This window comes from Morone saxatilis, unplaced genomic scaffold (assembly GCF_004916995.1).
Source record: "Morone saxatilis isolate NCDOM2014 unplaced genomic scaffold, NCSU_SB_2.0 Contig15, whole genome shotgun sequence".
NCBI classification, from domain to species: Eukaryota; Metazoa; Chordata; class Actinopteri; family Moronidae; genus Morone; species Morone saxatilis.
The window spans coordinates 17,121,677-17,149,540 of NW_023339707.1; the positions used below are offsets into that span (position 1 = coordinate 17,121,677).

The 27,864-nt window shown below is 42.4% G+C and overlaps 1 protein-coding gene across 6 annotated transcripts in view; it reads left to right on the forward strand.

The window, feature by feature from the left end:
- LOC118324196 (membrane-associated guanylate kinase, WW and PDZ domain-containing protein 1-like) overlaps positions 1–27,864 on the forward strand; it is a 95,868-nt gene that overhangs the window by 55,356 nt on the left and 12,648 nt on the right. For 2 of the 6 annotated variants that reach the window (XM_035656392.1, XM_035656395.1), the window contains exons 4-15: positions 6,969–7,157; positions 8,340–8,562; positions 8,872–8,919; positions 9,190–9,272; positions 9,877–9,915; positions 12,155–12,212; positions 12,433–12,545; positions 14,100–14,222; positions 14,606–14,791; positions 16,077–16,688; positions 23,655–23,689; positions 26,414–26,669. In XM_035656392.1, the coding sequence (XP_035512285.1) occupies positions 6,969–7,157; positions 8,340–8,562; positions 8,872–8,919; positions 9,190–9,272; positions 9,877–9,915; positions 12,155–12,212; positions 12,433–12,545; positions 14,100–14,222; positions 14,606–14,791; positions 16,077–16,688; positions 23,655–23,689; positions 26,414–26,669 (1,965 nt within the window). The remainder of the gene's footprint in view (positions 1–6,968; positions 7,158–8,339; positions 8,563–8,871; positions 8,920–9,189; positions 9,273–9,876; positions 9,916–12,154; positions 12,213–12,432; positions 12,546–14,099; positions 14,223–14,605; positions 14,792–16,076; positions 16,689–23,654; positions 23,690–26,413; positions 26,670–27,864) is intronic. The other 4 variants (XM_035656394.1, XM_035656397.1, XM_035656393.1 and 1 more) reach the window with 3 other exon arrangements.

Below are 27,864 nucleotides of genomic sequence, written 5' to 3' on the forward strand. Positions count from 1 at the left end.
TTATCATGGATGGGATGTTGTTACCATAAGCAAACATCTGTTATGGTCATGACTGATATTTGATGTGGATCGAAAACTCAGCGCCTTGATAATTTATAATAATCTTCATATAATGTCACCATTAAACTCTGCTCTTTTTTATGCTTAATTGCACTGTTTTGCTGAGTCAAGTTTTACCTTTAGTTCGAACTAGTCCAGTTTTAAAATGCCATGATTACATTTGACTGGTAGTGAATGAGTTAATTTTTTATTTGGTGTTTTTGGTTTTTCCCACTTCCATTAAGAAGAGATATTTAGCTATTCTTTTAGGATTAGGTTAAAACACCAGGGTTGACAGAAGATTCTTGTCTCGGCCTAACAGTATGTTGTTTTACAGATTAGTTAGCATGCTCAGAAATTATACATTATTTACTTCCAATAAGATGTTTTTTTTTTACACTACTGTATTATACTTTTATATTTGAGAACATGACAGTTGTCGAACATTGGAACCCCCACGTTTTGCTTCTCTTGTTGAGTTTGCTGCAGTCATCATCATTTCTTAAGTAAAAATGCTGATCATCCGGTTACAGTTCCCATGCATGAGGACATACTGCAACTCAGTATCTTGGCATTGAATTACAATGAAACAAAGCAACCATGGCGTATGACCACATAGTAGTACGTCACAGTGAGGCCTACTGTGCCTTGAAAATATCGCCCATTTAAATCTATGCAAGATTTCACAGCTGCTGCAAAATAAAGTTACCGTAACCCAGAAGCCCTCGGGTTGTCAAGTTCAGTGAGAAGTAGAAGAGTAGTTCTCCGAAAAATAAACTGCAAAATTGATGCACTTCCGAGTCACCTTGGAGGCGTTTAAAGTTAAAAAAACATTCATAGAAATTATTGCTTTATGGCACAACATATGACGAACACATAACAGAAGCTGTGAAAAGATGTAATGAGTCAGTGTTCAGCGTTCAATATTTCTGTAATATAGGCCCCACCAGAATTAGTCATCCTATTCAGAGCACTCCACTGCTCGGAATAGCCTGGAATAACGCTCCATTCCCTGCTCAGCAAGACAGCATCATTAGAGCACACTGAGCCTCAGAAACATCTCCCACCATGGGACCACCCGCCTATGACTCAAACTCCCAGACAACTTCACTTTCATCTGCATCCTGATCCAACTGGAGGTGAATACAAAGCAGCAATGTGCTTGCGTGCTGTGCTGCCTGCCCTGTAAGCGTCAGTTAGCATGATATATCTTGTATTTTCTTCGTGTGAGGGATTTGTTTTGTTGCTCACATTCGGAGCACTGCGTCTTCGTCAACTAAAATTGCTATCCTCCTTATCAATTTATCCCAGTATCATTTTTAAAATGGCAGGAAGCTGCATAAAGAGAATCAGTTGTTGCAGTGCCAGGGGGTGCGCGCGTAAAACTAAGCATGCACGGTAAAGCCTGCATTATTATCAGGTGTTTGTGGGCTGGATGTACCCTTGGGAGGGATGGAGTTCGTCGATCTGGCATATTGAGAGGCTCAGGTAAACACTTTATAGTCAACATGAGCCTTTCTCACTTGTCCTAGAATTAGAAACACAGTGATGATGTTAAAGTGGGTTGAAGACGTGATAAACTGTATTTTATGCACTTATCTGCTTTGAAAAAAGTGATATTATGATATTTTGTCGATGGTGTTGGAGTGCTTAGTTATACCATAATTATGGTGCCCACGAGGATGAATCACTAACTTTGCGTGATCCCTGACTTTTCCTGCAGGCCATTATAAGATCAAAGTTTCACTCAACCCTGTAAAACATCTCAACTGAAACTGAATTTTGTGACGGACATTCATTGGTTCCCAAAGGAATGAACCCTAATGACTTTGGCCTGATCCATCTTCTGATAGGCGCATTCAGCAGGTTGACATTTTGTCTCGACAACTATAGATTGCCACCAAATTTCGGTACAGATATTCATTTCCCCTCAGGAGTAATGCCTGTTATTTGGTTATTGCCCACAATGCCATGTTCGAGCCCTGTAGTTCTTTAGGGGGCCGCGTGAGACCTCGGCTTAAAGAGGTTTTTGCTCTGCCTCATGCTCTCCTATTGCATGGTGTGACCTATCTATCGGGGCTTATCGTATCAGGCTATCGTATCCGTATCGTATCGTATCGTATCGGGTCTCTATCTATCCGTATCCTATTCTATCGTATCCCTATCTGATGGTGATCGCCGTACTCGCCGGGAGGTATCTCGGTATCTAATCCCTAACCGCCGTCTTCCTCAACCCGAGGTGCCTCTATTTGACAGTTTTTATTCACGGCCAGGTAGTCTTATCAACCTCAATATGTATCATTCCACTCCTGTCCTGATCACAGATGTTACTTTCATCAACATTCACGTCTCATTACTTATCTCAGCGAGAGAGGAAAGACCTGAAAAGATATCTCAGATTTTGATCTACAGGGTCAGCTACACCTGACTTACAACAGTTATCCCGCGTTGCAACTTACAAGAGGCCGAGTAAAAAACACTGCAGACCACCATTAGTCAATGAACTCCAGTAGGCTAGGAATGAGGCCAGCAAGGAAAATGCTTTTGTTTTGCGTTTACCTCTAACAGAATTTGAAACCAATTAGGTTGAGAGTCTTATCACCTTTTTAATGTGCCAGTACACTTCACAGAATTATGGTCAAACATATCCTGAGTTCACTGCTAGTGGTTTTCATGGTGCCACAACCTGGTTTGTATTGTCTCAAGAGTGAAAAAGCTTTTATTGTATTACAGCTTACAACACCTAAGAATGCAGTAAGCATAGCTGTTTCAGCATTGTAGTTCGCAACAGGGACTACAATTGACATAGCAAGCCTTGAACACAAAATCAATGCGAAACAGCTAAAAAGTATAAACTGGAGTCTGTAATAGGCATATACGCTTACTGATTCCTTTTTTTCGTTGATATTGCGTTAGCCATCTCATTCATTCTACAAACAAGTCGCCAGACTCACACTCTGCAAAAAGAAATTGGATGCATAAGAGTCCCCACTAAAACAGTATCAGACTATTGCTTAAGGTGAGGATGCCTCCCTGCTTGTCCTATGTGATGATCTTAGCACCGCACCAGGATGGCCAGTGGTGCCCATAGCCGAGGCAAGACAACGTAGCTCGTTGATGCGAAGGCTACACTCGATTTAATCTTGACATAATATTTCACAGCACTCACAGTCACCTTTGCCTCCAATCACCGCGTGCTGTAATTAAAATCACACCCTCTTGATTCAGAACTCGTCAAATTATGCTTTGGAAACCCTTACTCACGCCCCACGCGGATACCGGTATATCTCAAAAAGCTCCCAACCAAATGTTTGGATGTTGGATGCATTTTAACTAAGATCCTTTATGTCCGCTGCTCACGGCCGCTGAGGGTATGAAGGGCCTCTACCATGTCCGCGGCTGGTTGAGGAGAGCCCCATATTGAAATGAGTCTTGCTGGCCAGGAAATTGAAAAAGAGTGAATTATTTTGCTCCCTCAACTTGTACAGTACCCAGTGGCTTGAAATTGCTTGCGTAAGTGGGTAGAGCTGCGCAGACAAGGCCCCTTCTATCAGTTTCTCGGCACTCCGTGGGGATCTGATTGTGGTCTCTACCTATCCGGCCAGCCCGCGCCACCTCCCTCGTACACCGGAGTGGAAGTGCTCCGCATGGCGAGCTGTTGTTACTCGACTGGTTGACACATGCTCCGTGGGAAGGATCCAGCCTTTGTATCTATACTGGAAACTTCTGATTGAGATTAGCGCTGCACTCCAGCGTATCACTGGAGATTCTAGAACAAACCATTATGAAACCGAGAGGCAAGGCCACTCAAACAATTCATACATAAACCCTATCAGTGCAGCAGCTGTCCTCCAAGCCATCCTTCCATAGTATGTCTACGCACCTATGGGAGTGAGGACTGCTCAGCCCGGAGTGTATTGGATCGCACCACACGCGCACCCGCGAGAATGAGCAAGCGGCCTGTGGTGCACAGGGGAGGGTCCTTCCCGTCCGACGCCGCGAGTTGGGTGGGCACGGCTCACGAGGCCGACCTCGCCAAATTGAGATTTGGGTTGATGGGCACCCGCTCCTTCTGCCGATACGTAAACTGAGCCTATGCTCGAGTAGACCTGCGGACGATGGAGCCTGGTGCAATGATCGCGAGTGCGAGATATGAGCGCCAGCTCCTCATCCAGATTCCAATTTGCGCCGCTCTACACTAGTGGCCCTGACTGTACAAAAGACCAAAGTGATTGGCGCCGTAAATGTTCCCCTGATGAACACACAAAGGAACATGTGCGTGTATTGTGCAGCATGCAAATCTGGCGGAGCAGATAGTCGGCTACACCATCCCTGCTGTCTAGTCTATGGACAACCGACCTAAGAGTGGTGAGATGGTATGCTGGTTATCATCCGTGTGAGGACTGTGGCAGGTCTGTATGCTCGTAAGGTGGGAGTTGCAGAAGCATCTCTGTCTCTTGCAAGCCCTTGGTTGTTATTGTAAGACATGATGTGCCAGGGAGGCTCCACATCCCATAAAAGTTTAATTGTGTGTGTGCTGTGTGTGTGTGTGTGTGTGTGTGTGTGCCGTGTGATGGAGTCCGTTTCCATCTGCCACCTCAACCTGTTCATTCCAGGTAAGCATCGCCATTTTCAGTTCTGTACCCACCGTGTGTTTTTGCTCTTTTGAAATGCATAAGTCGTTAATTCCACCATACCGTCCTCGCAGGAGACATTGCCAGCCGCCTGGCTATTTTCAGGCTTTTCTCCTAGAAGGCGTGACGACTGGAAAACGGAGGACAGGGTGGGCGGTCCATGGCCGGCGGCGGAGGTTCGCGAAAGCTCCGCTCATACAGTGGCCCCCTGCTGCACTCCCTGCGACCAGCTCAGAAAGGGTGCTTGGCATGAAGTCTGGTTCAGGACTACACCAGGCCCAGGGAGTACACCGCGCTGAGAAAAACTCAAAACCAATGTTGCAAAAACAGCTTACACTACATGATGTCTTACTAAAATTACTTGCATTTTTGTTGGTTTTTGTTCGTGCTCTTTTTTTTTTTTTTCGTGATGTTGCGACGCAGGGGGAGCTCAATCCGGATTGGACTTCCTGTACTCCCAGACGGGCAGAGTGCTGCCAGGGACCCATCAGACAGGAACTGGAACGCCGGAGGGGGGACGTTCCTCTTACCCCACCCACTTGAGGAAGGATTTGACGTGCGCCCACGAGGAGGTGGATGACCTTCACCATCCGGAGTGTGCGTGTGCGTGTGCGTGCATGTGGCCGGGAGAGAATGTTATAACATTAATCTGCTTGGCACCAGTTCTGCTGTGTGTTGGCACGTGTCTCCCTTTCACGCAGACAATGTCAAATACCTGTCCACAGGAGTCTGTGGCATCCTGACAACCAGAGGAAGACAGGATTATTGATTCAAACCTAACTCTTTTCATTGATATATACAATTATTTAGAAACATCTTTAATATTATGTACCTTCTTACAATTTGTCTCACATTTACAAGTATTGTTGTAAAATTCTGCCTTCTTTATGTGATAGTAATCAGCAGACATTTGACAGGAAATGAAGGGAGATCACATGCAACAACATCCATGGCTGAATTCAAACTGTACAAACAAGCAATTCATTTGGAAAATACTGTTATTTGCTTTCCTTGTTAGACGAGAAAATCAATACCACTTTCATGTGTGTACTGTAAATATGAAACCACAGCCAGAACGTAGTTAGCTTAGCATAAATTAAAAGACTGGATACAGGGGGTAACAGCTAGCCTGGCTTTGTCTGGAGCTCTAAAGCTCATAAAATGAAATTTAAAACGCATCATATCTCGTTTGTTTTTGGACAGAGATATGCTAGCTGTTTCCCACGGCTTCCAGTCTTAATCCTTAAATAATAATCGGCAGCTGCTTGAAGTCTTAAATTAATGGACAGACATGAAAGTAGTGTTGATATTCTCGTCTAACTCTCTGTTTGAAAGCCAATTAGCATATTTTTTCTAGACAACCAGCGGAAAATCCAGTAAGTTACTGCGCCTGTCCAGGAAATAGTCACATAACAGCTTGTAAAAGAGCAAATTGTCATTTTTACTCTTTTTGTAGAGAGTAAACAAATAAAACATAGGGTGCAAAATTAACTCTTTGTGCCCATCGTCCAAATAGTTGGTGAATGTTCAAATTTTACCAGGCACAGGTTGTCAGACACTGAACTAGATAGCATTGATTTTTTGGCTGGTGGGTAAAGCAAATCTAGCAGCCACTTGCATACTTTATATGTATAACGTATTGTGAACTTAGAGGGGCTGGTAGATTTTGTTACCTATGTAACAACAGAGCTGGGTTAGGTGGTTCCAGTCCTTATGCTAAGCTATACTAAGCTAACAGGTTGCTGGCTCCAGCTTTGTATTGAACCAATAGATATGAAAGTGTTGTTGATTTACTCATATAACTCTCGGCAAAAAAGCATAATTGCCAAAATATTGAACTATTCCTTTAATGTTGGCACGCATTAGACCCCTAGGCCACCAGTGCACCTCTTTCTCTCGTATTTACAAAGAATATATGGGTACATGATTTGTACTATGCCAGAAATTCTTTGTTTCTACCACTGACAAAAAAACGTTTTAGTCAGAAAGAGCTGTTAAATCAGACTGGGTGGTTCATTGTTTTTGCTCAGTGTGCTTTCAGAGTCCAGACAATACAGCGCTGCAGTCTCAAACATAAACTAAAACCATTTTGCTTTCCCACCAGCTGCTTATTTCCACAATTTGCGGTCACATTGTGATCCAGCATTATGTCTTTTCTTCTCAGCACAAGATTAGGAGGTTTCATAGATCCACTGCCTGTTTTTATCCCAGGCTACCTCGCTCTGTCTCGGTTTCTCCTTCTCACTCCTTCTGTGTCTCACTCTCAAGCATGCTAATGTCCTTCTTGTTGCCTAGGTAACTATTATGGGACCCCCAAGCCGCCAAGGCAGCCCATCATTGGGACAGTGATTCTCAGTGATGCAGGCTCCCAGCAGTCCACCCCAAAGCGAACTAAGTCCTACAATGACATGCAAAACGCCCGAGTAGTGCCTGCTGACGACAATGATGACGACCAGGCCACGGAAATGAACAACAGTTTTACAGGTGAGGGTGTAGCTGCACCTCTCCAGCCTCTCTCTGTGTGTTGAAGTTTCTGTTTCTGCAGCTTTCTTTGTTTGTGCATGTGTGGTATCCTCCGTCTGTGCTGTGTTTGTTCTTGAGTGGCTGCTTGTTTAGGAGTGTCTGTGTATGCATGTGTGCCCAAGATTAGGAGTACAGAAGGAGAGAGATAATGTGTGTATGTTTATGATCCTCTCCTCTGTTGTACGGTACTGGGTGTCTGGTGGTTACATCATTTCTTTGTGATGCTGATTCCTTTTCTGTGAGCCTCCAAACACTGCCACCTGCCTGTGAGGAGGGGTGTAGTAAGGCAGGAAGTATATTATAGGCTACACTTAAAAGATTCATAATTTTCTCTCCATGCTACAGGCCTCACATCCTTTCCTACCTGTATCTTGTTTTTCATCTGTCTTGCTGTTCCTCATTAAATTCCCTTTAGCATATGTACATGTTCATCAGTTGTTATATTTCGGCCTCAGGTGATGGTTTTTTTTTTTCTCACGCCAACACCTCTTTGCAGATTTGTCATCTGCATATCAATCAATTTCATGATATATACATAGAAAATATGTGACAATATGAGATTTTTATACCAAAGCGTCACCTTTTCCTCTCTCCTCTGAGCTCTACCCCCACCCCCCGATGCTGTGAATCTATGCCCTCTCTGTGTCCCCCTGCCAAGCTGCCAGAGTGTTGAATTAGCATTTGATCAACCCTGAAAAGCCCACGGAAGTGGTGGAGAACATTGGGCTAGAACTGGGGAGCGAGTGGGGATTGGGGGTTGGGATAGCTGGCTTTAGTAGAAAGAGGCTTATGGGTGGAGCAGTAAAACAGGGTGGGGGTCAAAAAGAGTTTGGGAAAGACTGCTGCTGAAAGAATTAGCATATTCCTGGGGCCCTTTGAGTACACTAGAAATGGGCGGGAGCCAAACTTGATAAAGGGGGAAGGGGAAGCGCTGGGGGTTTGGTGTGGTTAAAGTTGCATCATATGTGCTAAGGAGTATTTAGAGTAGGTGTGTCTGCTTATTTTATCTGCTCTTTTCTTGCATGCACGAGACATAAACTGTGTTTTTGTTCTTTTTTTTGGTGTTGTCGTTGTTGTTGTGGTCATTGTGTTACCCAGGATCCTTAGTGCGTAGTCTCTTCCCCTCTCCTTTGTTGTGCACAGGTAACCCTAACGACCAGGACGAGAGCCGCGGTGGCATCCTCCGGCCGTATCCCGCACGTGACAATGCTCCATCCTGTGGTCTGAACAATGCGGCCACCTCCACCGCAGACAGTGGGCAGCAGACCCTCGCAGAGCCGCAGGTCTCACCAGAAGAACCGCTGGGACCGCTGCCTGAGAACTGGGAGATGGCCTACACTGAGAACGGAGAACTTTACTTCATAGAGTATGTATCAACAACATGCAACATTTTACAGTTCGATCTGCTGCACACACTGTTTGGACTGACTGAATAAGCATTTCTAACCGTAGCTTATACCATAGTTGGTGTTTTCTGTATTTTACCTGCACTATTATCCCTTTTGTTCGTCCAGTGGCTTGTCTTCCCCCATGATTTGGTTTTTAGGCCTCTCCCCAGCCAACCTGCCCAGCCCCCTGGGTGCCACTGCTTTCCTGTTAATCCCTGCATGTCCCGATCTCTAAAGGAGATCATCCTGATCACCTGACTACCTCCACCTCTCTGTCCTCTCTGCAGCACGGCAAAGGCACACCACCCGGACATGGCTGTGTATTTTCAGAGCTTGTATGTTCATTTCTGCTATCACTGAATTACAGTATGTTGTTGTTTAACAATAGAGGGAAAAGTCAGGTTGTTTATTGTTGTTATCATGCCTGTGTCGCTTTGTTATTCTCATTTCTCTTTGCAGCAGACGCCTGCTGTCCTCTGTAAACTTGCTGATGCGGTTTACTCTCTAATTCTTATTGATGCATTCATGAACCCCTGCTGTGCTTTTATATGTCAGTTTGACGGCCTGTGTTGAATTGTTCTGTTGTCTTGTTTGTTTCCTCTTAGCCACAACACAAAGACCACATCATGGCTGGATCCTCGGTGTAGAGACAAAGCCTCCAGGCCTCTGGAAGAGTGTGATGATGATGGTAAGTTGCTACATATCATTTATATAATAAAAGTGTACACTACAGAAGTTTACACTTCTGTGTAGTGGTTAAGGAATCAGTAGGTGGTACTTAGGTCTCATACATTGTGCCCCTCTTGTGTACTGAGCACTGAAAATGTTATGTCCTTAGTTTCTCAGTAGCGTATGTATAGAACACGTTATATCAGAGTTTTAAATTGTTTTTGATCACAAGATTTATTGATTTGGTGTGTGTCCTACTTGTTCTACACTGTAAATAGTAGATTGTGTGTTCTTTCACAACTATTATCACATTAAAATATGACAAATCATTTCCAAATACACATGAAATGTTTTAAATGACAGTTGACTAGTTCAGAACACAGATTGCTAAATTGCACCATCAAGTGGTGAAAAGTTGCATGCTGGTTGTTTGTTGGATGTTGTTTTATCCTGTTAATATCTTCTTTGAAACTAAGGTATTTCCGTTTCCCTATTTTACTTTCTCTGCACTTCATTCTTTATTTGCTCTTTATTCCTCCATTCCCAAACCACCTCTCCTCTATCCATCCCCTTTTCTACTCTTCATTTTGTTTTCTTTGTTTCATCCTGCTTTCAACTTGGAGAAGAAGGGATACATACAGAGGAACTGGAGACCGATCTAGGTACGTTTTTTTTAGATTTTTGTGTTTAAAACGAAAGTGATGCTGATAATGTTTATTAGCTTATATGGCCTATGCATCTGTGAAAATTGATCATCTATGAAATGCTGCACTAAATGTGGTAATATGATTCTTCTGTTCACATTGTTTAAAATCCAAGCCTCCATCAGCAGGCTGTGGTTGACAGATTTCTGAGGCAGGATAAAAGATAGCAGCGAGGAACTAAAGGAGTTTTGACCATCAGTAGCACTGTATAGCAACGTTATAATATTTGTATTTTGTGCTGTACCAGCTCACGCTCTGCATGGTACAAGCAGAGGGGTGACATGATATATGATTGTGCCAGCTGCAGACAGCAGTGGTGCATATGGACAGTTGGTGGTGGTAATGTGCTGTAATAGCAACATGACTGAAAAAGAGGAGGAGAAGAAGACTGCAAGCTAATAAAAAAAGCAGGTTTCACAACATCAAAAGCAAAAAGTCAGCAATGGATTTAATATCCTTTTCCTAGACCCCAAAGGAAACACAGTGTGTTTGGGGAGAACTTTAAATGTAAACAGATCTGTATTTGTTTGCTGAAAACTCTCTAGAGCAACTTTAAAGCATAATGGATTTATCCAGATTCCTGCAGAACAGAGATGGTGTATGTTCAGAGATGGTACATAAATTGATCTGATGTAAACCTGACCATTATAAGTTGTGTCTGTGTCCCTGTCAAACATGATGTTTTTTGGCTGTTGGTGTTATTACATTTCCTGCTGTGCTCTCCAAATGTCTCCCTGTAGAATTTCGGATTAGTGGAGCCCATTGTGAGATGCACTGTATTGTCTGTGCTTTAGGTCTATGTTATTGATCATAGTTCTGCCTTTAATTCAAACCTCCATATTCAAAGGTTGTGCCTTTTTGGATCATTCAATTTGCCTTTAAAGTAACAAATATAATATTCTCCTCTTCACGGTTCATAGCATGAATAACAGAAGTACTTTGTCTCAGATGCACAAAAACTGAGCTGAGGACTCATGTTGACGTATATACTTGGAGTTGCTTCACAGACTGGCTTAACTGCTGGTTCTCGCTCCACTTGCAGGTAGCACAAACAACCCTGTAATGGAACGAGAGCTCAGTCTCAAACAAGGCAATGGATGTCTGGCTGTAAGCCTTTATTGCTGCTGGCTGCTCAGATACAGACAGTCTGTGATTATTGATTGTGAAATCCAGTCTCTTATAAAAGTGTTTACTGGACTTGGGAGAAGCCCACAGTAACACAAGGAGGTAATGTCTTTGTCTGAAATCAAATATAGTGAGGAGGAGGACAGAGATGCCAACATCTTAATGGGAATGTGTCAGTTAGATAGGCTTCATCTGTGCGCATGTTACCATGGAGAGCGGTTAGGTGTGTGTACAATGTGCATGGCCATGTGAGTGAGGCAATGTTTGGTTGAGCAGAATACTATGGTGATATTTATTAGGCAAATAACATGCAGACAAATACAGATGTTGTTAAATGCACAGTCCCCTTGTGTGTTGACCCTCATTCGGATGAAGTCTGAAGCTGTGTGGCGTCTTTGTTTTCAGTTTTTGTTAGATGTTTTAGTCATAATGAGCATATTAAAAGTGGTTGTAGGCAGCCGGAGAATAATCCAAGTCATAGTTTATGATAGCACTTACTGACGGGTACGCATGTCTGACATGTTGACAAGATTGATAAATATTCTTAAAACATAAGTGCTACTGGCACAACTAGAATCATCTGTACCTGACAACGAGCCAGTTTGAGCTTGTTTGAGAAACATTGTACTTTTACAATTGTAATAAAACAGAAATTTTAAAGGGAGCATTTAACAATGTTGTGAGTCCTTGGCAGCTAGAATTTAATAAATACAATCAAACAAAAAAAGCTGTTCAAAATAAAATAAAAATGGTCATAAATTATTATAGCAAGCCTCCTGGAACCATGCTTAAGAAAAAAACAGATCAAATCTATTACTCAAAACTGTGAATAAAAACAGTAAAAAAATAAGTAATGTGGACCCTTTATTAATGCCATAAGCAGAGATGTTAGATAAAAGAAAGGAATATGATCCATTACAAGTTTGCCCACTATATCAATGGTATTTAACTGTAGTATAATACACTGAATGTTTGGGTGTCAACTAAACCACACTAACTCACTCAGTACTGCTAATGGCTGAGGCCAAAGTGTTGTTATTGTGTTGAATGTTTTGTGCTTTCTGTATTTCAGAGCTGCCGCCAGGATGGGAAAGGATAGAAGACCCAGTGTACGGAGTGTACTATGTAGAGTAAGTTAATCACCTTATTGGCACATCAACTCACAAAGAAAAACAGGTTTTTATCCACATTAAAGACCCTCTTACTAATCTTTTTCCTCCTTCAGAGAATCACCTTCACACTGATAAGAGCACATTTGATGAGCCTTTATAGACTGTAACTGCCATTCCTTCTTTTTTCTAATCAATCTTTACCCTATTATCTCATTTCCTCTCCCTGTATTTGCCTCAGTCATATAAACAGGAAGACCCAGTATGAGAACCCAGTGTTGGAGGCGCGGCGTCGGAAAATCTTGGAGCAGCAGCAACAGCCGCAGCCTCCAGAAGGTGAGCGGTATATTCGAGGTTCGTTTCCTGCCCTGGCACGGCACCATTTCTTTCTTTCTTCATGTCTGTGAGTGTCGTGTCCTTCTAGTTTGTCCAGTGCTCTCCCGGGTTTGGGCCAGACTGCTATTCTTTCTTGTGACTAGTCTTCAACCCTCTTGTGAAGACATGGTGAAAAAAATACTCTCTAAATGAAAAATGTTTTATTCTCCTAGGGACTAAGTTTTACCAAAATAAGGCTGGCCCAATCCCTGGTGTTGTCTTTGGTGTTTAGGTTTTAATTTATGTGATTTTAAAATCATAAATGCCGTATATCATTTTGTATTTGATCATTTAATTTGCTTTGCCATGAAAAGGCAGGGAAGAGAGTTTTACTTTAACCCAGAGGTTTTCAAACTGTGAGGCATTGAGGTGAAAGGGGCAGGTGCATGCTGGTGCTCTGAAAACAACAGGAAGTTAGTTATTGTAGTTTGACCCATTAAATTTACACATTCACCAGCGCAGTCAGGGGTTGGAGCTGCAGTGGCTGTGACACACAGTTCATGGTAGCAATTTACGTAGTCAGTGCCTAATTGCCGCAATACACATATTTATATTTTTAGATTCAGTGTGACGTACACTTTCCAAGTATCACATTATCCACGATGGTCATTGTAAATAAATGTCTATAAATCTGATTAGAAATCACAGAAAAATATGCTTAAACTCCAGAACTTGCCTTGAGGATCATCATGTTTTAAGTTTTCTTAAATATCAAATGGATCCAGTGATAGTTGTCTGTACATCCCTGGGTACTGCTAACAGCTAATTTGGCATACTTTTAGTGGTGCCAGTTTGCCAAAATGTAAACCAATATAGGCTACAAAATCAAGTTGTAGTCACTGAGTTAAATCACTGAATCCATGGCAACATTATACGTCTTGTTTACATATCCCAAAGTCCTTAAATTATGGGAAATGTAGTCCCAAAACTTAGAACATGATTATTCCCCAAATAGAAATAAGACAAAGAATAAGAACAGGCGTGATGACATCCATCAATATTAACTTTTTTCATGTTGCATCATCAATATTTTTTGATGCCACTGAGGCTCAAATTGTCCCATCAAATGTTTGGTTCTTATATTCCTGGAACACTGACACTCTCCTCTATCCATTCAGATACAGATGTGTGTCCTGTTTTGAAAACCTCTGGACATACAGGCGCAGTTGTCTCGGTTTTGTCTGAGGGGGTCCACAGTGTGAGGCTTTGGAAAGCTTTACCCTGATACAATTTTACAATGCAAATAACATATATTATTTTTGCTACATTATCACTCATGAGGTTGAACCACAAAATCATCTTACGTTCAAAAAAATAACACTAGTAGAAGCTGATGTACATGAGGAGCTAATTACAACTGAGGCGTAAAAATGAATCGGATTGGCAAGTATGTGTACAGTATGTGCTTAAAGCTCTGTGTGTCTATATGTTTGTTGCTGTTAATTGTTTATGTGTGTGCATGTGTGTGGCATGTAAATACACCTTTGCGTTGAGTGTGTGTTGATTCATGTGCGTGTAATTGTTTCTGTGCAGAGTGGATAGAGGAGCACTCCTCAGCAGCGGCTCCATTAGGAAACTATGCTCCAAACCACCTGGAGACCTACAGGGACCCGCAGGTCCCACCAACTCTACCTCCCGTCCCTGCAGGAGCCAAACGTAAATCTTTATGTTTAATAGACACTGTCAATACTTTTTCTACAGCTTGCTTTTTTTTATCACTCTTGACAGTGACCCAAAGAAGCATCACGTGGTTGAGATGAAAACAAGTAACAGAAGCAAATTGAAAAATGTTTGAAATTCTATTATTTCCACAATGTTGTTGGGTCTGCATGCAGACATGTCAAACTGTCCAAGCTGTCTGTGTATCAGTAAACAACACTTACAGCTCTGTCAGCATACAGATCTGTCCACATACAAGGATACGGTCTACAAAGTATGATCCTGATCAGAGAGATAAAATTACCACCGTATCTACAAGACATTCAGGAATATTGACTGTTGACTACAATAGTAAGAGTTCTTTCCCCGGTGCTCTGCAGGAGGAAAGCCTTTCTTTACCAGAAACCCAGCAGAGTTGAAAGGAACCTTTATCAATACAAAGCTGAAGAAGAGTCGTCGCGGCTTCGGCTTCACTGTGGTTGGAGGTGACGAGCCGGATGAGTTTCTACAGATCAAAAGTCTGGTGCTGGATGGGCCTGCAGCCGTGGATGGCAAGATGGAGACAGGTGCAGTACATAACCACCATCCACAGGGGGCACTGTTTTCATTCAACAACACACATGGTAGTGTTCCTCCACTAAATACATCCATTTTCTGTACTACCTGTGGGTCCAGTTCCCGTGACCCCTCTTATGCGCTCACAGACACGCACTCTGGCAAACTCCATGAGGGCCGTCCCACCGTGAATCAAATCAGGGCTCTCTGATTTTTAAGCCCTTTATGCACACTTTCCGTAAGGCTGGAACTCTATAGACCCTGCTGTGAAATAACCCATAATTCAAAGCAGAAGCAGTGTGATGTTTAAAAAGTCAATTACAGAGGAACTGCGAATTGTAAAACAGAAAGAATTAACAAAACATGTAGTCACAAAATTACATTTTCCTGTTCATTATGAACAGCACAGTACTTGTGTACTTGTTTGTCTTATGGTGACATGATAGTGACACCAATTAAATATTGATTTGGTTTATATATACTATGATTTATAATCACAGGAAGCAGACAATAGCAGTCCAGTTCATTGATCTAGATAGAGTCTGAAATATCTGCCTCACGCTTAACTGTGCTTAGAAATGTCTCTGTCCAGTTAATATGATTTGACAAAGTGTTGTCCAATTCCTCATACAGCGTTTGAAGCCCTCACCCTTCTGCACTTGCAGTTACGGTAATTTCAAAGGTGATGTTGATTAAAGGGGAACTCCACCAATTTTACACATCAGAGTCTGTTAACAGGTCTTGGGGGTACCACTGCATATGTGAAGAAAGTTGTATAAAGTCTTTGTGGTTTCAGAAGAAGCTTCACAAAGTCTGATAAATTGCCTCTAGTGATGTCGGTTTAGGCCGCGTCGGGTGGGGCTGAAGACTAAAATTTGGGGGTGTGAAGTAAAAAAGAAGGTAAGGTTAAAAAAATATAAGGTTATCAAACTTCTCGAGGCAACATTAGCTGCTAATAGCATAACACACGCAAATGTCAGACTGTGTTTGAACCTTTTTAATGTCTGTGAGGGTTCAGTGCTTATGGTTAAGGGGGGACATTGGAACTGGGCCATGCAGTTCAGGAGTGCAGGGGTCTGGTTCATACGCTGTTAGCTCCTATTAAAGACACTGTAGTGTTCTTGCTTCAATTAATTGGATTTCACACACCTGCAGAATAAATAACACCAACAGTGCTTAAAAAAAGAAAAACAATTAACAACAATTTGACTGAATAGAACAAATTCAAACCCCAGTAAATAGCTGTTAATTGTGTAAATGATGGCATCACTAACAGTATAATTTTCCTTGTTACAGGTGATGTGATAGTCAGTGTGAATGACACCATTGTGCTGGGCTACACCCACGCTCAGGTGGTGAAGATCTTCCAATCCATCCCCATCGGTTCCATGGTGGACCTGGCATTATGCCGTGGCTACCCGCTGCCCTTTGACCCCGATGACCCCAACACCAGCCTGGTGACCTCAGTGGCAATCTTGGACAAGGAGCCTATCATTGTCAACGGACAAGAGACGTTTGACTCGCCTTCCAACCAGGCCGGACCCGTCAATGGCATGAGGGAGCCGCGGCCGCACAGCCCCTCAGCTGAAGTGGCATCTAATGGCTCACACGGCTACTCCAGCGATGTGGTCACTCTGGCCTCATCCATAGCCACACAGCCCGAGCTGATCACCATCCACATGGAGAAGGGCGACAAGGGTTTCGGCTTCACCATTGCTGACAGCCTGACGGGAGGAGGGCAGAGGGTAAAGCAAATAGTGGACTATCCACGCTGCCGTGGCCTAAAGGAGGGGGATATTCTGATGGAGGTTAACAAGAGAAATGTCCAGAATATGAGCCACAATCAGGTGGTGGACCTGCTGAGCAAATGTCCCCGAGGCAGTGAAGTCACCATGCTGGTGCAAAGAGGTATGTGTTACATGTTGATGTTCAATATTTGTCAGCAGGCGTGGATGAACAGATGCAGGAACTGAAGTTTTGAACTGAACTGAAAGGATGTGTGATTAAGCACACAAAAGAACAGACAACAGCTTGAATAGTTGGCGTCAAAAAAGTGACATAATGAGAAAGCAGGAGAGAAAAGTGAGGAAGAGAGTGGGTGGCGGCAGGGTGGAAAATGCTCGGCCTGGATGGGATGAAACGAGGAGAGGCAAAGAGACGATGGGCTATGAGAGTTAGCGTGGCAGTCGATGAGCAGATGAGTGTGGGAAGAAGAGTGGGAGGCTGGGTATAGAGGCGAGATGGTTGAATGAGAAGGGAGGGGAGGGAGGAGGACATTAGGTCAGGGACTCGTTTATGCTTTGAATACAGATGCTGCTGAATTGGACCTCAGAGACTTTGTCATTCTTCATATTTGTTGTTGTCTTATGTTGCCTATATGATAACTGAGTATCGTGAAGAGAGTGACTTTTAATTTGAAAATATTGTACCGAATGAATACATGAGAGGAGATTAGAGCCTAAATGACTGAACGCTTCATGATTTTGATTTGATTTTGATTCAGTATTCAGTTACTATACTTGTCGTGTTTATCTAGGCTAATGGAGTGATGTTATTAATGTGGATCTTTAAATGCGGATCCTACTTTCTCTGGATTCTCAGCCTGCTACACTGTACCATTCATGTTCCTACACACTGCACTTTTGGCCCTGGATGACCTAGAGATAAATGTTTTTCTCATTGAAATGTCAAAACAAAACAAATTGTTTGCTGGAGTGTAAAGTATCCACGCTGACACTGAATGACATTCGAGGCCCTCATTTGTGTCCAGTCCTTATTGTTGTTAAATTGCCGTCCATGCCGGCTTACCCAGATCTCTATTAGTGGCAGGTTGGGATATGCACCCCACATCAATTATGCTCTCTAATGAGTTGACCTTGTGCACTGCTGCTGGAATAACACTGCTGTATTGTGTTAAATGTCAGCATCATTATGGGCTTGTGCAAGTGAGTTTTGAGAGAGAGAGAGGGGATGATACGGATGCAGGGCAGTATTCCTGATACCAGAGCATAGAGGGAGAGGTACAAAGAGAGCAAGAGCGAGACAGAGAGGAAATAAAGTAGAGGATAAGTGGGAAGGAAGCTTCAGGCAGTCACTGGGGCAGGCAGGGTGGCTGACAGCAGCGTAGATCATCTCTGTTAACTTTGACACCAGCCTGTCATTATTATGAGCTCAGGCGAGTGGTCAGGCGATGAGGGACAGAAACACACACACACACACAGAGGCAGCCAGGGGGTCTGTATTTAGATTAATTAAGCTTCAGTCTCAATGGTTAGATGTGGGGTACTATACAGTTTGAAGAAAGAATAAGGAAAGAAGAGTGCAAGTCTGAATGAGCATTTCATGTAAGCTTTTGATGATGACAGTTGACACACAGGCTTCAGGTTTGATACCCAGCCCTTAGATGTGTATCTGGTATAAAGAATGCAGACACAAAATGAAAAAGGAGTTTGATATAAGGTAGTTGATCATTTTTCTAAAATGTTAAATCTATCAAGCTTTCACACTGCGTGATTCTGGGCTGTCTGAGACAAAACTTGACAATCTTGAGAGAAACGTGGTAAAATCTATGATCATCCACTAACATCCTATTTGGTGTTTTGACAAAATTTAGGACCAAATTCTCTCGGTGTGACTACTGCTTCGATCCACGTCCGAATGTGAAACAATATGATGCAGAATACACTGGCTGGTTCAACTTTTTGGGAATGCTTTTATCAAATAGTATAAGGGGAATTTTTAAGTTTAGGGGGTGAAAAAACAAACAAACTGGAAAACCATGTGGATCTGAATTTTCAAAACACAAGATATTGTGCAGTCTGGCACAGATTGCAACTGAGATTGTGACATTGTGATATGCAATAAACTTACACAATCGTTGTTGTCTCACAGTGTAAAGGCGCTTTTAGTTGCCTGTAAAACAACAATTTTGAATTTATCAGCAAGAATGCCTTTTAATATCATTGTAAATCCAATACCTTTGGGCTGTTGGTCACACAAAAAAAAACAATTTGAAGACGTCAGTTTGGGTTTTAGGAAATTGTAATGGCCATTTTTTAGTATTTGCTGACAAAATATACATCACAGATGAATCCACATTGAAAATAATCATTATTTGCAACTGTACTCAACAATAACAGTTCTTGGGGCTGAATGTGCTTGGCTTTCTGTGTGAGAATGATGCGGTGACCTTTCAAGTGATCGCTAGCAGGTAGCGCATAATCATTCACAAACAACAATTATGGGAGCTAAGAGGAGCGCAGTAAGGCAGATAAGAATAGAGTAGAGGATGAGAAATTGGAGGACCGGGGATCATGTTTTGAGAAAGTGAAGGTGGAGGATTAGAGGAGTTTGTGAGATTTGCTGAACAGCACTGGAAGTTCAGGGAGGGGAGCATAAGGGGATTGGTTTAAAGAAGTATAGGCGGATGAGAGGAGGAGGAGGAGGAGGAGGAGGAACAAGGTGGACTTCAGCTAGAGGAGAAGAAGCCTTAATCTGTTCATCTATGACTCATCAATCTGCGCTGTCTGACTCAGAGTCAGCAGTTAGTTTTTAAGAGAGGGCAGAAAGCACAAGGTCAAACAAACATCACACAATGATGCTCCACAGGGACTGTTTTTTCTCAAACATTAAAGTTATAATGTAATGTGTAATTAATCGTGGCAATTAATTAATATGTTGCCAACTCATCAGTTAATCGACTAATCGTTCAGCAATTGTTATATTCTCATTTCATACATGATTTTTTTTTACAGTAGATTGAATTGGTTCAAAGAAGTTCTATTTAAGCAAAATATTCGGTGTTACAATTGACAAAATGTCTTTTTCAGGTTCAGATTGAGTTGTTCGTATCATCAGATGTGCATGACAAAGAGAAAAATATCTTCTGTAACACTATACCAGTTCAGTTTATCCCAGGAGGCAGCATTGCTCTGAACTGAACGGTGTGAGAGGAGTTTGCTTGTGGCTAATCTCAGATAGATACACGGCGAGTTCAGAAGCTTCACAAGTAAAGATTCAAATGTGTTTTGTCACAGAGCATTTGCAGAAGGCTGTAGTGCACTTTGCCATTACCTTAATACTCCCTGCAAGGGCAGAACAGTGCATCTGAAATGATTTGGTTTTTGGATTGCCCAACATATGGTCTCGCTAGTTTTCTGTGGTCGTCACACACCTGGAAGAAGGGAGAATGGCAACTTGTTATTTGTGTAACAACAGGTAGACTAGGTAGTTGTGGTAATGAAGGAAGTAGTTGCGAAAAGAAAAAGAAAAAAAACAAGCCAGATGGGCATTTTTCAAACTTGGAAGTAATATTAATTATAATTTATAGTTAATGGCTACATCTAATAACACCACACAAATGTGTGAAAAGTAAGTGTGATACACAGGATCCGTTTTTATTTATTTATTTAGTGATCTTTCAGCAGTTGCATGTGCAAATATCTACCTGTCAAAAATACATTTTATTACTTTAAGCTTTTCTAGTCTTCATCTGGTGTCTTCACACACAGAATCCTCCCCTATAAACGAGGCCAGGCCAGCTATGACTCCTCCATCTTGTCTTCCCATCGTTGTTGCCATGACAATCGTGCACAGCGCTCCTGTCCCCTGAGAGACGGAGAGAAAATGAAAAGACATAGAGAAGGGATATAAAATGTAGAAGAAATGAAGGTAGAGGAATGAAATATGACGGTAACAGACGACGAGGAAGAGCGGGACTATATAATTTAGAGTGTATGAAAAGAGGACTAGTGGATAATAGGACAATCTTATAAGTAAAACGAGGAAAAAAAGGTTTACAGGTTTGGCTGAACAAAAGAGAACATTACTCATGTTGTACACCCTCTAACAATGTATATAGAAAACCTGGAGGAAGGACCACTCGCTCGCTCTGTGTGGGCTCTGCATAGACCTACCAAGGCCACAGCTTATTGAAACACTGGGCCACTCACCGCGCTGCAGATTGAGTTTGAAAAGCTGAAGCTTTTTCAGTGCTGTTGCTCCAGGATAAAAAAATATCACCCTTCATATACACATCTGTAACCACACAACTATGCCGAAACACACGTTTTTCTGCACTCTACTGAACTTGTGCTCTGTTGTTGCTGCTAACCAGCGAAAAGTGGTGGGATTCCTCAACATGTAATCTTTAAGTGACAAGTTATTTTGATAGCATAGGTCTGACCCACTTCTTTATCACCAATACTTGCTTGAACACACAAATTATACAAGCTATTGAGCAGAAACACCAATGCCTCATATTCATATTCATATCATACATGTCTTTGAGGCTGCTTTTAGTGCTGTTCAATAATTTCCTCAGCACATTTCTTTGTAATTCTGCTAATTATTATAGGCGTACTTCACTGTCTACTGTAAAAGAATTAAAGGAAGCAGCCTCCTTCAAAACTCATGCTTAGAGCCAGTTTAAGTCACCAAACAACTGACAGCGCTACCTTTCACTTCCAGTTTGTTTACTTCCCCTCTCATTTGAATGATAATCGACACAGCCTTAATCATTCTGGTAGAAAGTTGCCTCTGTAATAATAAAACCAGGCCTTTTAAGCCAAAGTTGCATCCTCAGTGATCAATTCAAAGTCTATTAAATGGAGCAGCATTCTGTTGTGGGGTATTGAGCAGAGCTTTACTGTCATTCAGCTTCAGTAGAGTAAAAAATATCAGGATTATGGCCCCGGTGCATAATGTAAATGCTACGTCTTTCTGTGCATGCCTACATACTCGTCGATGTCTGCATGCAGCACATAAATAAACGCTCACCTTCTTGCCTATCTGCCTGTGTTGATATTACATCTGTATAGCATGCATGAATTCATGAATGCTTCCACACAGTTGCATGTGTGCAGGAACATGCGATTCCCATATTTCTTTTCACCAGGCTTCAGCTGCTCATAAATGTTACATTCAGCTGATTCGATCAGCTCGGAATTGCATGTGTACATCAGCATCACAATGCCAGAGGAGCTGTTAAGCAGATTTAAAGACTGCATCATGCATGAAGATGCGTTTCACACTGTGCAGCATCTAAATCAGCTGCTCTGACTGACACAGTGGATGAATCTAGAGTTGGGGTCAAACTACATCCGTTCCTTGAATCTTTATTCCCCTTCAGTTCCATGCACAAATTTATTAACCATATGGCCATAGTTAAAATAAATTTCTATATGCTTGATGATAATTATGTCAACCGCGTTGCCAGTTTGATTTTCAGAGGTTGTTTTAAAGTGAAAGGTTTTTATTGACCTCCTGCACTGTAATTTATGGCTCCTGGGTCATATAACCTGCTGTTGTAATGGCAAACACTTATTATTGACATCTGACCTTCTGGTGTGTGTCCTTCCTGGGTCAGACCTATACACACACTGAAAAACATTCATCAGCACGTCAGCAGCTGAGATGTTCCACTTGCTCCAGTAACTGGCACCCCATAATCTGAGAGAGAGAAAGAGGGAGAGAGAGAGAGAGAGAGAGAGAGAGAAGGAGACGGAAAACAGGGAGGATAAATTATGAATCGTGTAGAGAGAGGGGCTTTGCAGCAACAGAGTTTTAACATTTAATGATTTTTTGCCAATGCAGCAGAAAGAGGCTAAGATGGATGCTTGCATGTTGTTGCATGTCTTAATGTCGATGAAAGAATTTTCTTTGGTCTGAATTAGAATGATGCTGTAATGGATCAAAGGTCTGGCATTAATGTAAATGTGGTGCTGCTGCAGCTCACTCCACATATTTAACAAAGTAGCCTGCTGCAACTGTACACAGAACTACTTGATTGCCTTGGCAACAGCAACTCTTTGTCCCTATCCTGCCTTATGTCATTCATGCATTCATTTGTCTATTTTTGTCTCAATATACTGTGCTGTAGTAAGTGGCAGGAAAGGGAGCTTCAGGGAGGGAAAGGAGTTTTCTTGTAAAGCAGTGCATACTCTCGGTGTGTGGGGTAAACAATCAAGTGCAGTCTGAAGAGATCTGTGTTAATATGTTGGAGGTAGAGGAACCTACAGGATGAATGAATGGTTGGGTCGTGATAAATGTGAAAAAAAAAAAAGCTTTTTAAAGGGGGAATGCAGATTACTCTCTACACTGGTATGCTGTGAATACTCTCCCTTGACAACTGGATCCAAGTATTAATATTTCATTAGCACAAATGAGATTGATATTCTTGGTGACTCTCTACAGTATGTTAACTGGTAAAAGAGAGAGAGAGAGAGATATCAAGGCAGATAGAGTGAGAAGTCATGGTGCACGGAACGAGAGGAGGGGGAGGGAACAAGGAAAAAGGCAGAGAGAGAAGATCAGCTTTTCAGTGTAAGCCTTGAGCAAAGCAAAGGAGTGTAGAGGACAGGAAACAGCTCTGTAGTTTCTCAGAAGATGTGCATAGTAAGGCAGAAGCTCAGGCTTTCCTTTGATATGATGCTCAAGCTGCTGAGCGCCTTCTCAGTGGGTAATAGTTGAGATTCGGCTGGAGAGCTTGTGTTGTGATCTGTGGCAGCTTGTGGGGACCTGTAGCTCGGACCAGCAGTCCAGGGCTGCTGCAGCATAAGTCAGCCTGTGTAATGCAGATAGATCAGTTGCTCCTCTTCTAATAGCACGGGTGAGAGCGCTGAGTGGAGCGGGATACAGCACAAGGGGAGGAGATCACTTGGATTAGCGAGCAGCCTAGCGCAGTGTGTTGCTCAGAGAGAGAAAGCAACAGACAGGAGGAGGAGGAGAGAGAGGGAGCCGGGCCAGTTGCGCTCTGCTCTGCAGCAGGAACCAGGGTCCATTCGTCCGTCTTGGGGAGTTTTTGAATAGAGGGGACAAGGGAAGAGCACAGCAGGTCATTAATGCTCTCTCTGTCTCTCTGCCGATGTTTTGCAGGAGTGGTGCCAGCCAAGAGGAGTCCCAAGCTGGTGGTGAGTACTATGATCTTCTGCTCTTTTGTGTGTGTGCATGTTAGCTCTACTGAATAAAAGGAGCGCAAAAGGAGGACAGATGTGATATCTAACTCTTGCTCTGATGCATCTAGAGCTTTATTAATCTTGCCATTTTATCCTGCTGCCACCATTCTTCTGTACTTCTTTCTCAGTCTACCACTTTTGCTGTTTTCTTTTGTTTTCCTACACTTGCTTTTCTTGCCTCTTTGTTGTAATTTATCTTTGTTTTATATCCTGTCTTTCTCTCTACATCCCTCCACCTCTGCCACACTGCCATCCTGTGACTGATTAAGCATAGCCTAGGCAGAGCAGTGTAACAGTGACCAGCTGGTGTGGAGAACAGACAGCCACAGCTAAGGAAAGATGGGAGATATGCATGAAGCAAAAGATAGGGGGGGGTGGACAAGGGAGGGGAAGACCAGTGTAAACATGGTTTGTCCCACAACAGTGAATCACTATGATAGCCCACAGATACAGAGGACGCACTGAGGCTAAAAGATGGGGAGAAGGGGGCAATGACGACAGAGTGAGGTGGAAACAAAGCAGAGGGAGATTGGGGAAGCTGGAGGAGAGATTGCAACAGATTGCAATGTGACTCGTAGTTGTGATGGATAAGAGAGGACGGGGGAAAGAGGCAGAAAGACCAGCTCTGTGAGCAAGGGTCTTTAAGGGACAGTGCAGTTATTCACAAGTTTAAAGAGCAAATGCCTCCTCATTTTTACGACTCATCTCGACCTGATAAAAAATCAATACAAACTGAGAAGAGATGCCAGTGCAGCTTTAAATTACTGTCACCCTAATTCACCCCTGGACAGCCATAGAGTTATAGTAGAAGGACATTTCCCCTGGACAGGCTCATCCAAGGTCAGTGATGGGTTCAATTCCCACCACTTGAGTGGAAGAAAACCTTGTCCTGTGTCTCTTGATCAACATTAAAAACCCTCCCCTCAGTTGGCTGAATGTTAGAATTAGGATTAGTTTGGAATGGAATCAATCAGGGCTGTGGGTGTTACCTATTCAGGTCACATGGCACGGCGGATGGAGGAGGGGTGGACGCTGTTAGGGGGTCGAGTAGGACCAATAGTGGCACTGCCTGACTGTCACTTTGGATTAGTTTTCCAGTGAGGAAAAGCCAGTTTTCCCCCCTCTGTGTTATGTCAGTGAAATGTCACGCTGCATGCGACTTCATGTCAGCCCAGAACAAGCATTTTGCCTCCAGTTCAGAGTCTAAATAAATGCTCACAGTAAACTCACATATGCGAGAGAGTGTGCTGTCTCAGCCCATTAAGCAAGTCTCCAATGATCAAATGAGAAGTCAATTTTGCATGGCTGTTGTCCTCATTAAGAAGCATTACTGGAAAATTTGACCCTTCATCTTGTACAGTGTGATGAGTGAGAGACTGGGACACTGTGCCATGACTTCTCTACCATTTCATGCACTGGTTTATTATTCATATCAGATAAAAAATGATTCAGTTGTCATTTTGGCGCTTTTTCACTGTCAGTAATTGCATTTTCTCTGCGAGGCTCATTTTTCATAAAGCACGTAAAGTGTTTTGTAATGTGCATCTGCAAATATAACATGGTAACGTGTACATTCTCTGGGTGAAAAATCAGGGTACCATAACTCCATAAAACCACAAGCTGCCTAGCATCACAATAATAAGTCATAAAAAATAATACCATATACATTGTCTAAATGGGTGTTAAAACCAAAAACAGCCCTACGTTAAACAATACAAACAGCTTTGTTGGTGGCAGTGCGTTGCTTCAGGCATTGATGACACAATTAAATAATTTTCAGAGGAAAGTTTCAAATATTCAAATAAATTTGAGATCCAGGAATTTTAAGACGCCAAAACACAGGATTTTACTTTATAAAGTTATCACCACAGCTGTTTTTTTACCTTTTGTTGTGACGATCGTGAGGAAATACTGCGTTCATATTTCAAAGTGATTTACCAGGAATAGGCCTTCCCCTTCGTGTATTTGATTGGAAAACACAGCATTTTGCTGGATAACGTTGTATTGCATTGCAGCTAAGCTAAGTGGAGCCAGGTTCAACGGCTTAATACACAAGATTAACTCAGAATATTTTAATTGCAGTTGAAACAGTCTTATTTTAAGCAGATTCTGTTAACAAAAAAAGTAGCTAAACAAAACGACAAACAAAAACCCACTCAAAATACATAATCTCCCACCCAGTAGGATTCTTCTCTGCTTTTAAAATTTTACAATTGGCTTTCACTCCAGATTTTACACATTGCTGTTTTAATTGAGATCAACCTTGATTTTACATACAAGTTTCCAAGCACAGGACCCTCTGCAATAAACAAATAATCATTGCATTCATAAAAGGCAATATCTTTGTTCATTAAAATTCCCTTACATTTCAATCTGTCTTTGTCCCGCAACCATGGAAACCAAGTCATTTCTCCTGCTCACACTCCAGCATACGTTTTTAGTGAGAGATGTTCTACTGCAATGTCTAAAAAAGATGACCTTGGACGCTTTTTTTTCCTCTGTGCTCCATCAACACCTTTCTCACTCATCTCTTTTCCCATATATCTCGCCCTTATCACTGACTCACTTATCACGCTCACTTTTTTTCTCCTCTCTCTGCCCTCTACCTCCATCTTCTGCTTATATCCACCCCTATCCCTTACACACTTACACCTCTCTCTCTGTTTTCTGTCCACCTAGCACCAGTTAGAGAGGAAAGACAGCCAGAGCAGCTCCCAGCACAGTGTGTGCAGCCATCGCAGCACCCACACCGATTCTCCCAGCCACCCACCCTCTGTCATGCCCAGTGAGGCTGTGGCTCCCACTCCTGCTGCCCCCACCCAGCCTCTGCCAGGCCTGCCCCCTCAGGACCCTACAGATGGCACCCTCACCCTCCAGAAGAAGCCAGACCCCTTTAAGATCTGGGCGCAGTCCAGGAGCATGTACGAGAGCCGACGTGAGTAGAATTCATTTCTAACCTTTTTTAGGGATTTAAAATTTTGCTGACTTAAGAGTTTAAATGGTCAGCAAGGTTTATCCTCTAGTGATATTACAGACCTTTTAACCTTTGATAGGGGTCAATATGATTCAAGATAAAAGCTAAAAAAGCTCTCAATTGTAGAATGATCTGCATAAAGCTCTATGGTTATTATCACATATTTTTTCAGCCGGGTGTTTATGTAATGATTTAAAGGAATTGTCTTTCAGGGAGTTAGATAAGAAGATTGAAATCTTGTAACTACAGTGTAAAAAACACAATCTGCCGTTTCACAGGGGTTGTGTGCAGACTGTTTCTTGCTTTAGAGATGCTGGTGGGCGTGTTTTGTTATGAGCCAGGCTTGCTGTTTCCTCCTGTATATAGTCTTTATGCTAAGCCAAGCTAACCAGCTGTGGGCTGTAACTTCATATTTCACAGACACATTCAATTTGTGTTCATCTTCTTAGCCAACTCTTGGCAAAAAAGCAAATATGCATTTCTTAAAATGTCGACTTATTGCTGTAAATAATCTTGCGTTGTGTACTTTTTAATTTTTGTTATTATCAAGAGTTTTGTAAAATCACTTTAAAAGTAGTTAGACCCTTTCGATAAATGTGAAGATGCCCTGGAAACATCTCTGATTGCTTTGTATTTCTTTAACCATGGAGAAGTTGCACAGGGTACAAGAACCACAGCTGAGAATACAGTGTGATCTCCAAGGGGCACATCTCTGTCTATGTCTGTTTGTGTCTGCTAATGCCTTTTTCTGTTTGTGTGCTAAACAATTGTCCGCTTACTGAGTCACAACTGATCCTGATGACAAAAGGTGCCTCCAAGAGGAAAGTGTCCTTGAAAACACACAAGTGTTTACTGATGAGTGGTGTGATGGTATTTGTCAGTCTTATACACACACAGCTTATGCATTCTTCTTGATTTAAAAGAACCGGCATGTACAAAAACCAAAGAACAGCATGTGTATATGTGGGCATACTTTTTTTTATTTTGGATAGTGACAGGAAAAGCAGGGGAGAAAGAGGGGCTCACATGGCCTGGGCTTCTGTATTGAGGATTTAACCTTGATATGGTGGTACACGCTGTACCAGGTGAGCTACCAGGGCGCATTTGTGTGTGTACCTTCTTACACATCAAACAGGGCACACTTCACCTTTTTAAA